This window comes from Halyomorpha halys, unplaced genomic scaffold (genome assembly GCF_000696795.3).
Source record: "Halyomorpha halys isolate HHAL.00 unplaced genomic scaffold, Hhal_1.1 Scaffold1995.1, whole genome shotgun sequence".
Lineage (NCBI taxonomy): Eukaryota > Metazoa > Arthropoda > Insecta > Hemiptera > Pentatomidae > Halyomorpha > Halyomorpha halys.
In genome coordinates, this window is record NW_027105371.1 from 49,161 (window position 1) to 62,355 (window position 13,195).

Sequence of the window (13,195 nt, forward strand, 5' to 3'; positions counted from 1 at the left end):
TTGAAGAATTAAAACTTCCGGCAATGACAATATAAAAACTGAAGTGTTCTCTTACTAGATTGTATTACAGAAAATGTAGCTACTTATTCTATTAATTGTTTTGTTTTAAGATTGTTCTTGATTTTTGTAAATATTGTCTCTTTCATGCTATGTTTTTGTTTTTTATAAATAATTTCTTTTTCATTCTAACTTGTTCTATTATTAGGTTTAAATTATGTATTTAGCGTTTATTAAGGGAATTTGTGAGTTTTTGTAATGATATGTTTAGAGGATTTGTTTTTGTTGTAAATAATTTTTCTTTATTGTTCTTGTTTTCTATGTTATTATATTATACAATATTAGTTTACGAGGATTGTTCGTAAACTGGTGGGGGGGGGGGAGTTACGGTCTGAGTCAGCTGTTATTTCAATGTCAGCTGACTGAGGGGATCAGCTGATCGAGGGTATATAACAGATGTAGAGAACACAATAAAGCTAGTGTTTTACAGCAGTTCAAGCGAGTTAGATCTTATTCCTTCTTCTCTTTTTTGACATTTTGTTTTCGCCAATAATTTACTTAGATCTTTAGTTTTATCGTATTCTTATATAATTTTATTTTATTTTATCCTTTAGTTGCTCTTTTCCTTCAATACATCTTTCGTTTATTGTATCCTTCATATTAGAATACAATAAAAGAATATTACATAATTTGAATGACTTTATACTTGAATATTACTATAATTATAATTATTTATTTATTTATTTGTTTATGGAAATCCCTGTACAAATGGAGTCAGCCTGTGAGATACATAAAATAAATAATCAATTGTAGTAACTTTACAAAATGGTGAGTTAAAGATCGGTTATATAAACTAATAACAAACAATATACCCAAGCTGGGCTATCTAAATTCGTTAGAATAAAACAATACAACAAAAACTTCACTTCATATTTAATAATATTAAAAAACAAAACAAAAACTATACCTCCTTGTGATTGCGACAGTAGGTGTCCAGCTCTAAGGAAGAGGTTCTGTGTTACATAAATAAAAAAAAAAGTTTAAGTTCGAATCCAGAGGGCACAGACAGAAATTCATACAACTGATTTTGGTTAATAATGGTTTCAGTACGTATCGGATTCGGTTCTCATAATACGCACCGGCTGTTTATGTTGTAAGGCTTACCTTCTTTTCTATATCTTCTATACAATAATAATGCTTGTAGCTTCCAAAGGATATCTTATTGTTTTGGTCCTTGATCTTGGCCTTGTTAATAACATCATATGTTGTCGTCCAGGGCTTATTGTTAGTAGTATTTTCAGTATTTATCGGAGACTATGAAAAAGCTTATTAATTTCTTTTTATAACTATTGTCGTCCTTATATAGCCTTTCAAATTCCATCTCTAAATTATTTTGTTTAAATTGTGTATTAGCTTTATTGTTAACTGAGAAGTGAAGATGTTCTGTCATGAAACCGAAACTCTTCTAATTTTTCACTTTTTTATGTTTGGTTGTTTAGGCTGGAGGTACATTCGGTGATACCCTACCCTCGCCCAGAGTTGTAAGCATCTCTTCAATCTCCGATATATGATATTTACTATCCTTCATTTCGAAAAATTTCTTTTTGTATGAAACCGTGCGGTCAAAGCTTCGTAATCTATTGCTATGTATCGAGGAATTAGCCATGATTTCAACAATATGTCGTTTATTAAGGTTTTTTTGCTATCTGTCCCCGATACCTGGTTAGGGCAGGAGTCTCTTACTGCGTCCCCGGATATGAAAACATCTGAATTAAGTTTGTCACATTACCAGAGGCCACTGAGAAAATTAGATTGGCTAACCTTTAACTGTTCTAACAAAAATTATAGTTTGTGACGAGGGACCAGAATGAAATCAACCAGGTGCAGGCCCTTCCTGGACATGTATAACTTTTTTTAAATATCCTCGGCCCTGAGGAGGGGGATGCCTGCCTCGGGAGTCTTCGGACATCAATAACCAATCAGAGAAGAGATTTAAAAATAAGGTAACGCCCCAAAAGGGAAGTGGGAGAAAAATACAGAGAGGGAATTTAGAAGAGACGGACACACTCAACAGGAAGGCTTAGACGGGGAAGGACCACCACAGTCAGGATGCACTTCGACCAGACGAAGGCCAGGAGACCTGGACATCTCTGATGGAACAGAAGAGACCTACGGCACTACATCCCACGGCATCAGCAGCTATAAGTATAAATTAACTAATAAGTATTCATGTAATAATCTATATTTTATGGCAACCTTTATTTTAATCATTTGAATCATAATAACAAATTGTAAATAAATACTTAGTTTCTTTTTGTAGTTTATATACTATTATATAACCCAATATATCACTCTTTATTATCCTATATAATTAATGGTAACAACATTTTATAAATATAAAGGTATTTAATTGATAAACTGGTAAACACACAATCAGCCTTTGGAAAGGAATCCAATTATAACAATAGTTTTTTAGGACTCAATATATAATTAATTAATTAACTTATTTTGGATAATAGCCTTCAGCGATTATCCTGGCATCCCAAGTAAATCTGCTACTAGTACATAGCACTATTAATATATGAATATGAGCTTTCATATATGAAATTTGTTTTTCATAAATGTTTTCTTTTTTTTTCATAGTCTTTTGTTTTTCTATATGGATCTTGCCTTTTCATTAATTTTTTTTCGGAGCCTGTAACAGTTGTTGAGTTTTTCGTTAAACTAATATCGACGCTGGATAGTGCTGACTTGACATCTACATCATTTTCTGAAGTGGAATCATCTTTTTCATCGTGGAATCATCTTTGAACAGCTCTGATGGTAGGCTGTCTATTCCTGGGTACTTAAATCTGTTGATATGAGGGTGTAAATAATTTTAAATATAAAATATACGCGTGCCATTTGGTAGTAAAACATGAAATCCGCAAAATCGAAAACTTTTACAATGTCAGATTGCTTGTTAATTAGGATTTACCTTCAACCAACAGTCACTTACCATAGCTTGATATCAACATAATTCTCTTTATAACACAAATTTCCCAAAGATACTTTAAACAATTTATGTACAGTACGAAATAAGACTCTTCTTATCAAAAAATGAGTTGGAAGAATTCATTTGCTGCCCTAATAAGGTACTGGTTGAGCACCATCGGTGGAGTATTGATTCAACTAGCGATAGAAAGACTGGTGAGAGACACCGTCTGTAAGAACTAACTTTTTTGTGTTTTAGTATATTGTTTTTCGAAAACTTTATTTATTAAATCAACATATTTACAATTAATACGGTAATTACATGTTTATATATAACATTATAAAATCATTTACATTTTACTTAATAAACAAACACAATAAATGGATAGATAATACATAGGTGGTGCTTCCAGGTGAAACGAACTGAAGCTCTTCGTTTTGGCAGGAAACTATATAGGTTTCGGCGGCTGTAATAGTTTCAGTCTAGAGCAGCAGGTAGCGTGTCGCTACACATTGTTCCATCAGAGGGGACAACCGACTGCTAATAATGATCGATATTATTACCACTCAACGCATTGATAAAGTTCGAAGGGAAGGTGGCAGATCTGTGAACTCTGTTTTCAAGATGATCTTGGGGATTTGGAATTTGAGGATTGTCAGTTGAGGAAAGTGTAGGCAGAAACGGAGGTCTGAACATTAGACCTTTGGACCCACTAAATTTTCTTTATGTTTATTATTAAATAAAGCACTAAAAAAGTGGAAGAGAGAAAAACAAAGATTTATTTACGGTACTTAAAAAAATCTTATATACATAATTACATTTTTTCTTGTATTTTCTTCACAAGCGTTTTAACATCTTCTGCAATATTTTCTTTTAGTCCCGCTTCACTGAATATACTTATATTAAATCCTTCTTCTCCATTTGTTTCGAAAATTTTCTTCATATCCATAGCGTTATCAGTTTTAGAACTGTCTACTGCATAGCTACTAGGGAAATATGACAATATACCAAAAGACAGACGCTCCATGTTTTCTTCGATTTCATTCAGACTGGGCTTGGACCCTTGGAAACCATACTTGTCCAGAGATCTGGTCAGGGAGTCGTGGTAGAATTTAATGAGACTTTTATAATTTTGGCGACGTAAGTGTGATTTGATGCTTGTGTATATGTAGTAGATCACGTCTATGCATGGGCTGTCGTAGTGAGGAATCTGGAAGTCTATAAATCTAAAATTAAAAAGATCATTATTTTTCTAAATATTCTCTCTTTTTTTTTGTCAAATGATCAAAAGTGTTTTACTCTTTTAATAACCCTACCAATCATAAAATTGAGAGAATATAGTTGGGGTGCGGTCAGTGACAAAAACCAATATGTAAAATTTAAAAAAAGGAAATATAAAGGGTGAGAATAATAATTTAAAAATATATAAAGGAATAAGAAACAGGGGGAAAAAGTTTTTTTTTCCATTCATTTAACAATAAATTAATATATTAATTTTAAGGCCCAAACCAGCCTTCTCCTTACCTGCCTATCTTGAGCTGCTGCTTTCAGTTTGGCATCTTTGTCGGTTTTGTCTATCTGCCTGATTTTTTACCTCCCACGTGGTCTCATGCTAACTATACTGGTGTTCATTGTTATGCAGTGGCGTTCTAATGGATTGCTTCGAGCCATTTGTCCCGCCCATCTTAACTTCCTCACCTTCCTACGAAGAGATATTGACTGACCAGTCTCTGCCAGCAGTTCACTGTTAGTTCTTCTCCTCCAAGTGCTAAAGCTCTGTCCTCCCAGATCGCTCCTGTAATTTTACCGAGGAATTTCCATTCAATACCCTCGATTATGCTTTTTTAGCGAACCTGTTAGAGCCCTGGCGTCACACCAGTATCATGGCATTGTACAGCCTTAGTTTAACATTTTTAGGATATAATTACTTCTCAATTATATAACTCTATATTTTTATTTCTTTAATTCTGTTATATTTATTCCATATTTAATTATCTATATATACGTTTTATTTCCCACTTCTTTTATTACTCCGTTTTGAATAATTTTCATTTTATACATATATTTACTTATAAGATTTTCATATTCATTTTATTATATCTTTCTTCCTCTCACTTAATTTGATAATATTTCACTATTTATTTTTTCAGTACTAAATATGTATCTATAATGTTATTTATTTTCTAATAATAAACTCTATATCCTTTTAACTCTGTATATCCTTCTATACAGTAGTTGTTATCTTGTCTCTTGTTCTTACCTAGCCCTTATGAAGTCTTAAAGTTCTGACAAACGTTAGCAGTAATAATTTTTTTTTACTTATTTGTGAACTCCGCTGACCGCACCCCCAACCATGTTCTCCACTGACCGCACCCCCAACCATGTTCTCCACTGACCGCACCCCCAACCATGTTCTCCACTGACCGCACCCCCAACCATGTTCTCCACTGACCGCACCCCCAACCATATTCTCCTCATTGTTTACTTTTAAATTAATATATAACAAAAATTTACCCATTACCTTATTTCAATGGGCTTTCCTTCCGAATTATATTTGAACATCATGTTGTTATTCCAGCAGTCACCATGGTTGAGGCATCTGAAAATGTCTTCACCAAAGTTAACACAGCTTTTAATTCTTCTTACAAACTCCTCGAAAGTTATTTTACCCAGCAGATCAGCAGTTTCAGCCCTGAAATAGATTTATAATGTTATAAAATTTCTAAGAAGCTTTTATTATTAACAATGGAGGATTGTTCCAGTCTTGAAACTTCTGAAAATTAAATAATTTATTAAAATTGTATTAATAATGATTATGCGCTCAATCTTATAACTTAGGGCAGAAAAGCTTATGGACATTATCTAAGATAATGCTACCATTATTTTTTAAAATATTGTAAGAATATGATGTAAAAAGAGCTCACTCTATCGGACCTGCACTTAAGAGATTGTAAACTTCTTACACCATATACTCCCCAATTGCAATATAAAAACTTTTGTGCTAGAATTGATCAGCATGAGTAAGGAGTATTATATATTTAATCTACCTAAGTATTATAATACGTAATCTCCCCCACCACTTCCGTTTTATCTTGAAGCACAATTTTTTTTTTTTACAATTAATATCTTTTTTTTTGATAAATATTACAATCCAGCACAGCCTTGTGCAATTAGTAATCACATTATACCAAAATTTAAAAAATAAAAACAATTAAATAAATGGAAAAATTACATAGAAATAAATAAATATCTATATTTATATGAACAGAAAGATGAATAATAACATAATCAAACTATGTACATGATGAAATGATAAATAAAATGAACATAATCAAAATATATAAGAAAAATTTGGAATTAATATAACAATAAAAAAATAAATAATAAAATAATAATAAAAGTAATAATCACATTTACACTATTACGTGCAATATTTACATTATCGACCTCCTCAACTGCTAGCATGTAATTCGCACATACTTAATCTCTTTACTCTTACCATTCCTCTCCCAAACTGCACCTACTTAATCTCCTTACTCTTACCATTCCTCTCCCCAACTGCGCCTACTTAATCTCCTTACTCTTACCATTCCTCTTCCCAACTGCACCTACTTAATCTCCTTATTCTTACCATTCATCTCCCCAACTGCACCTACTTAATCTCCTTACTCTTACCATTCCTCTCCCCAACTGCACCTACTTAATCTCCTTACCCTTACCATTCCTCTCCCCAACTGCACCTACTTAATCTCCTTACTCTTACCATTCCTCTCCCCAACTGCCCTTCTTAATCTCCTTACTCTTACCATTCCTCTCCAACTGCACCTACTTAATCTCCTTACTCTTACCATTCCTCTCCCCAACTGCGCCTACTTAAGCTCCTTACTTTTACCATTCCTATTCCCAAGTGCTAGCATGTAATTCGCACATACTTGATCTCCTTACTCTTACCATTCCTCTCCCCAAGTGGCTCTCATTCCCTTTACCAGCGCCCTCACTCCACCATACATCATAGCTCTGTAAAACTCCTCGTCGTAGAGGTAGGGCAAAGGATTGTAATCATCCTTAGAAATGTGTCCTCTCTCTTCTAAGACTTTAGCCATCGCGTGGAACCTCCCAAGGCTTCTCAGAGCTAACCTTGCGTGCTCTATGTCCTGATGTTCGGTGCGTTTGACAGTGCTGAATCCTGCAGCCTGAAAAATTATTAAATATTGGTGAAATTATTAACAATAATAATCACGTGTACGGAAATTTAAAAAAAAAGATTAAAAGAAATTTAAGAGATTTAATCCTGTTGGGAAACAACCAGACGGCTATGCATGATCTTGGACAAATCACTTCCTTATAGAAACGTTATTTAAAAAATAGTACTCTTTTTAATAAGTATAGAACCCCTGTATGTTGCTGGGTAGCAGCAGTTCCCATTATTTATTTATTTTAATCTTGAAGAGGAAAGTCTTGAAGATCGTCGATGAGTAATGTCCCATGGCCATCTGAGGTTGAAGAGGTGTAGCTGCTTTCTACCCTTCCCGTACAGAATGAGCAAGAGACTTCCCGTGAAAGTAATTTCTGCATCCTAGAGGGCAGTACATGATATTGCCCAGAGGCCCCACATGATACTTTGGGTAGCAGGAGTTCAGATTATTTATTTATTTTAATCTTGAAGATCGTCGATGAGTAATGTCCCGTGGTCATCTGAAGTTGAACGGGTAACCGCTTTCAATCCCTCTCGTACAGAATGAGCAAGAGGCTACCCATGAAAGTGATTCCTGCATCCTAGAGAGCCCAGGATAAATAGGCATAGAGGCCCCACATGATCCTTCGCCAGTATAGAATCAAATAAGACTAAACTGTGCTGTGGAAAAGTGCTATGAACTCCTCTGCCACACACGAAACTAGATTTGACTTGCTTTATTTAACGTAATATTGCTATAAGCCAATTAACAAAGCCCTACTTAAACTTCATGCTCATATATCATATAGAATTTCTGAAAGCAAAAGGTTCTTATTAAAATTATTTTCGTTGAAACAAAATTTGATTTGATAAATTCATAAACATTTATAAACAGTGGCCTTCAAGCTCTAAATACTTTCCAACTGAAAAAGGAGGTTCTATGTAATAGACAGCAGTCCAGGGGCAAGCACCGAGTGAGAAAGATATGAGATCACTGTGCGTCCCAATGTCATGACACAGGCAGATTAGTAGAAGAGCCCAAGTGGAGAAAAATGCCAGTTATTTCATCTCAATTTCTGATTACTTTAATGAAAAAAATGTATAATTACTAGTCAAAATTGATGAATATGCCAAGTATAGGTAGGAGGAATAAAAAATAACGGCTGTTTCAAAACGTTAAAATAATTAATTTTTGATTCGAAACTCTACATCTTTAAAAATACCAACAAAACTAAAAATACTAAAAGAAGATTAAATTTTCTAAAATATGAACACTAATAAAGCTATTTACAATAAATTTTTCCCGAGATATAGCTTTGTAAACGGCAACATTTCATAAAATAATGTACTGAAAAATCAGATGTTAGAGTATTTATTTTGAGAAATATATATCAATTAGCACTCAAATAAAAGCTAGTGTACTATAAAGTAGTTTATGACGTTTATATTCTTAGGAGTAGTAGTATTTATAATATTTGCTCAAATAAACAGATTTATAGTAGTTTTCATATGCGTATATCATAAAAACTACTACCCTTAGGAAGATAAATCACATAAACTATTTTATAGTAAGTTGAATTTCCTTTATTTTGACTGCTAGCAAATTTGTACGTCTCATGGTTACTAAGCTATATTTTTTTAAAATCAATAAACGTGTATTCCAGTAACTAGAAAATAACATTTCGTAAATTTTTTTTGTCAAATATTATAAAATATACTACTTCTACGAAGATAAAAATTATAGACTACTGTCCAGTACATTTAACTAGCTTCAATATGAGTGCTGGCAGACATTCATCAATTTTAGCTACTAATTATACGTACTTGTCAATAAAGTAATCAGAAATTGGGTTGAAATAACTTTTTTTCTCACCGGCTCTTGTCGGGAGTAATCATAGACTAAGTTTAAAAACTCATATGCGAATGTCATAAAAACTACAACCCTTCTGAAGATAAGTGTGACATAAACTATTTTATATTAAGTTAAATTGCCTTTATTTTTATTAGTTGCAGGCATATGTATGTTTTATGGTTCCTGAGATATAATTATTAAATTTAATAAACTTTTATTCCAGCAACTAGAAATTAACATTTTGTAAATTCATTTTGTCAATTATTATAAAGCATACTAATCCTACGAAGATAAATGTTATGCAATACTTTATAGTATATTTAACTAGCTTTAATTTGAGACATCTATACGTCTTATGGTTCCTGAGATATAGATTCTTCAAAATGAATTCACGATACATTTTTTATGAAATATTGGTTTATACAAAGCTATATCTTGGTAACTATTGAACGTAAATAGCTCTATTAGGGCTCATATTTTAGCAAATTTAGTCTAATTCTAATGATGTTATCTTAGGTTTTGTTCCGTGGGTAATTTTGAAGATATAGTGCTCCGAATGAAAAATTCATTTTATTTATGTACTCATACAGCCGCCATTTTTGTTCCTCCAACCTATACCTGGCAGACTCACCAATTTGGAATACAAATTATACATAGTTTTAAATAAATTAATCAGAAATTGGGGTGAAATAACTGCCTTTTTTTCTTCTCGGCTCTAATTGAGAGTCATATAAATTATAGGTTAATTTTAAAAACTTTATGGTTTTACTCCTAGCGAAATTTTATAAAAAAGAGAATTATTACTTTTGTTTTACAATAAATTCCATTTAAAATTAAATTTTATATCAAATGCTTACTTTCAAATCTTCTAAGATAAAAGTTGAATCATCCTGGCTGAAGTGAATTAGTTTGCACCAAAGAGGTCCTTCTGTATCCCCGAATTCCTCCATCAAATACTCCATTTGTTGTAGGACCTTGAGGTACATCTGTAAACGTGAAGGCTTAAATTTAGATTAAAAAATAATATCTTTAAATCTACTCAAAATTAATAAAAAGCAAAAAAAAGTAAAGCATTGAAAATCATTGCAACTATTTTTTGGATGGTATGCTTTATTGCTCTTTGTGTAAATACAAGTGACGAAGGTTTGGAATAGTATTAACCAGTTTCAGGTAACGATGAAAATGTTTCTAAAAGAAGCTTGTTATAGAGACCGTTATGTGTTATTCTCCCTAATTCATCCGTCTGACTTTGTTGTGACTTGTGAGAATTTAATTTTTTTTTCTATAGTATTATCTAACTATTTTAAATAAAAATAAAACAAAAATCAACTGGTATGATCACTATCAACATAATTTTATTTTTACTTAGGTTTATCATTACTTTAATTTTTAATCCCACTTTCCAAAGTTTTTCTACTTCGCCTTATTTCTTCTCAGATTTTTTATTAATGGTGTATTATTATGCAAAGAAACAATTGAAAAGGTAAGTGACATTTCGCTGGGAAATCTCCTTGGGAGAATACTTTTAATTACTACTCTCAACTTAGCGTCCTTTCATATCATTTCTTTTCTCTTATACAATTAAGTTCTACTGTGTTAGACAGTACTTTAGAATTTTAATAATTATAGCATTTTTTTTTTTTATAAACAACTAGAAATTAACATTTTGTGAGTATATTTTGTCAAACATCATAAAATTACTACTCCTACAAAGATAAACATGATTAACTATTTGTAGTAAATTTAACTAGCTTTAAATTTAGCGCTGTCTGAAATAGAGTTTTTCATAAATCAAATTTATTTTTCGAACAACTATAAATTAATTTATTTTAATAAATATCATGAAAACTACTATTCCTACGAAGGTAAAGGTCATAAAATTCTTTATAGTTCAAACTAGCTTTAATTTAAGTGCTAATAGACCTCTGTACGTTACATAATTCCTGAGATATAGATTTCTCAAAATAAATTAAATAACTAATCTTTCAGTAAATTTTTAAGAAATTTTGCTTTTTAAAAAGCTATATCTCGGAAACTATTGGACGTAAATAACTTTTTAGGGCTAATATTTCATGAAATTTACTTTTCTTTAAATAATGTTCTCTTAGATTTTCTAGTTGGTAGTTTTTAAGATATAGAGCTCCGAATGAAAAATTAATGTTTCTTTAAGGTTTTGAAACAGCCACCATTTTGTAATCCCCTTACCTATACTAGGCAGACTCATCAATTTTGACTAGTAATTATACATAGTTTTTATTGAAGTCATCAAAAATTGGGATGAGATAACTGCCTTTTTTTCTTCCCGGCTCTTGTATTATTATAAATTAAACGATAAATTAGATGATTATTGCAGAATTTGGGTGTTATACACGTTTTGGATTTTTTTACCTTACGGTTTTTGCTGCGAAAAATTCGGTTATAACTGATAACTTAACAACGTATCGTTATACTAATTCTAGAAAAGCCTGACTTTCTTTCTTGACACGCATTCCCCCCCCCCCCCCTAGATATATATTTCTAATTTCATAGGCTCTCTAGTCCTCGCCTAATATAGTAAGTTATCTGATTGCCCCCCCCCTTCACTAATTCCATGCTCTTTCTACCCCCTCTCCTCAAGTAAATATATATATTTTCTAGCACTGGTAACCTAAGAGAGAGGTATCTCTAACCACTAAACTATCTTGTGTTTATAGATAAGAATAAAGTCATTTTAGTGTTCACTTTTGTTTAAGTTAGTCAACTCGCGAAAGATTGAAGTAAACGTGAAAAATGTCTCCATCCAGTTTTTCTTTCTTATGTGCGGTTAAAATTTTAACGCCATAGTTAAATGATAATTTCGATTTGTCAACGATGCAGTTGATTTTTGGTGTAGATCGATATTATTCAATTTCAGTGTAAAACCAGGGATACATGATAGTATCCGTAACTGTCCGATGGACAGGAAGGTACCTTTCGCTTCTTGATAACCTGTCTCAATATAATGGAATTAGATATGTAAAATATTTTGGGCCGCGGACCTGCTCTCCAGAACAATTTATCAGTTCGTTCACAGGCTCTAATTGAAGAGCTCTTAGCAACTATGTAAGACGGACTACAGTGGAAAGAGCTCAGTTCGATATTGCGTGAGGGATCAGAGCCGTTTACTACAATTGCATTGTTTCCTTAAACATAAATACTGTATTGTTATTTTAAATTATTGATTTGTTAAAAGCATTGTTTTTAAAATATATTACATTTTTTTTTATTGTTATTTATATGTTTTTAGTTAAAACTGCACACAGAATTCGATAGACGGATGGTTTTCCATTGTCTATAACATTTAGACTTCACTGTTTGAATTGATCCTTTTTTTAAAATATTTTTTTTTTAAAAAACAAGTAAAACAGCTAGTAAAGGATGATAAAATAAGCTAATAGTTTAGATTATATCAGATGAAAGATAGGAGAGTCAAATCATAATGTAATTGGTACTGCTAGGTTTAGGTTTTTAATCAGAATATTTTAGCTTTATTATGAATGTTTGCATTAATGTAGCGAATATTCAGTAGGTTTAATTACGATTCAAAAATTAAACGACAAAGTTGATGATTGTTGCAGGATTTAAGTGTTTTATAACATTCTTATTTTTTACTGTATGATTTTGGATAGTTAAGGTTTATTATTCTTTACAAAAATCCGGTCTCAAATAATGAAGAAGCAAAATAACTTACCGATTTTTCTGCATCGGTGAGTTTAAAATCCTTAAAGGTGTCGTCAGTCCCATTCTCGACGTTTTCCTTCTTCAAAATGTAACTCTTGGTCGTGACCCTTCCGCTGCCCAGAACTACCTTCAGCTTGGCTCTGAAGATGGTCGAAGTGTAATTCTCACCTTTTGGCAATGCTGATTCTGATTCCATGTCGATTATGCGCTCTATGGTAGATTCTCTTGAACATTTCTTAAGTACAACTTCAAGCACTTCTTTGTCCATTTCTGTGACAAAATATAGTTAAATGAGGTGGTTCAAAAAATAATACCTAATAAAATTTAATATATAAATAAAAAATATATAGGGAGATGGTCAGGGTTGCGGTCAAAGGAGAAATAAAAATAGTTTACAACTATTTATTTTCCAACGTTTCGCCCCACTTTGCAGGGCTTCATCAGGGCTAAAAAGATACAAAATGAAACTTTGTTAAGATAAAATGATAGAAATAAAAAT

The 13,195-nt window shown here is 32.1% G+C and overlaps 1 protein-coding gene across 1 annotated transcript in view; it reads right to left on the reverse strand.

Moving 5' to 3' along the window:
* The window catches only part of LOC106690965 (uncharacterized), a 35,394-nt gene that overhangs the window by 20,180 nt on the left and 2,019 nt on the right, over positions 1-13,195 (reverse strand). The window contains exons 2-6 of the mRNA XM_067050707.1: positions 12,707-12,966; positions 9,855-9,983; positions 6,923-7,164; positions 5,493-5,663; positions 3,790-4,197 (exon numbers count right to left, since the gene is read on the reverse strand). Coding sequence (XP_066906808.1) covers positions 3,790-4,197; positions 5,493-5,663; positions 6,923-7,164; positions 9,855-9,983; positions 12,707-12,964 — 1,208 coding nt within the window. The 5' untranslated portion in view covers positions 12,965-12,966. The remainder of the gene's footprint in view (positions 1-3,789; positions 4,198-5,492; positions 5,664-6,922; positions 7,165-9,854; positions 9,984-12,706; positions 12,967-13,195) is intronic.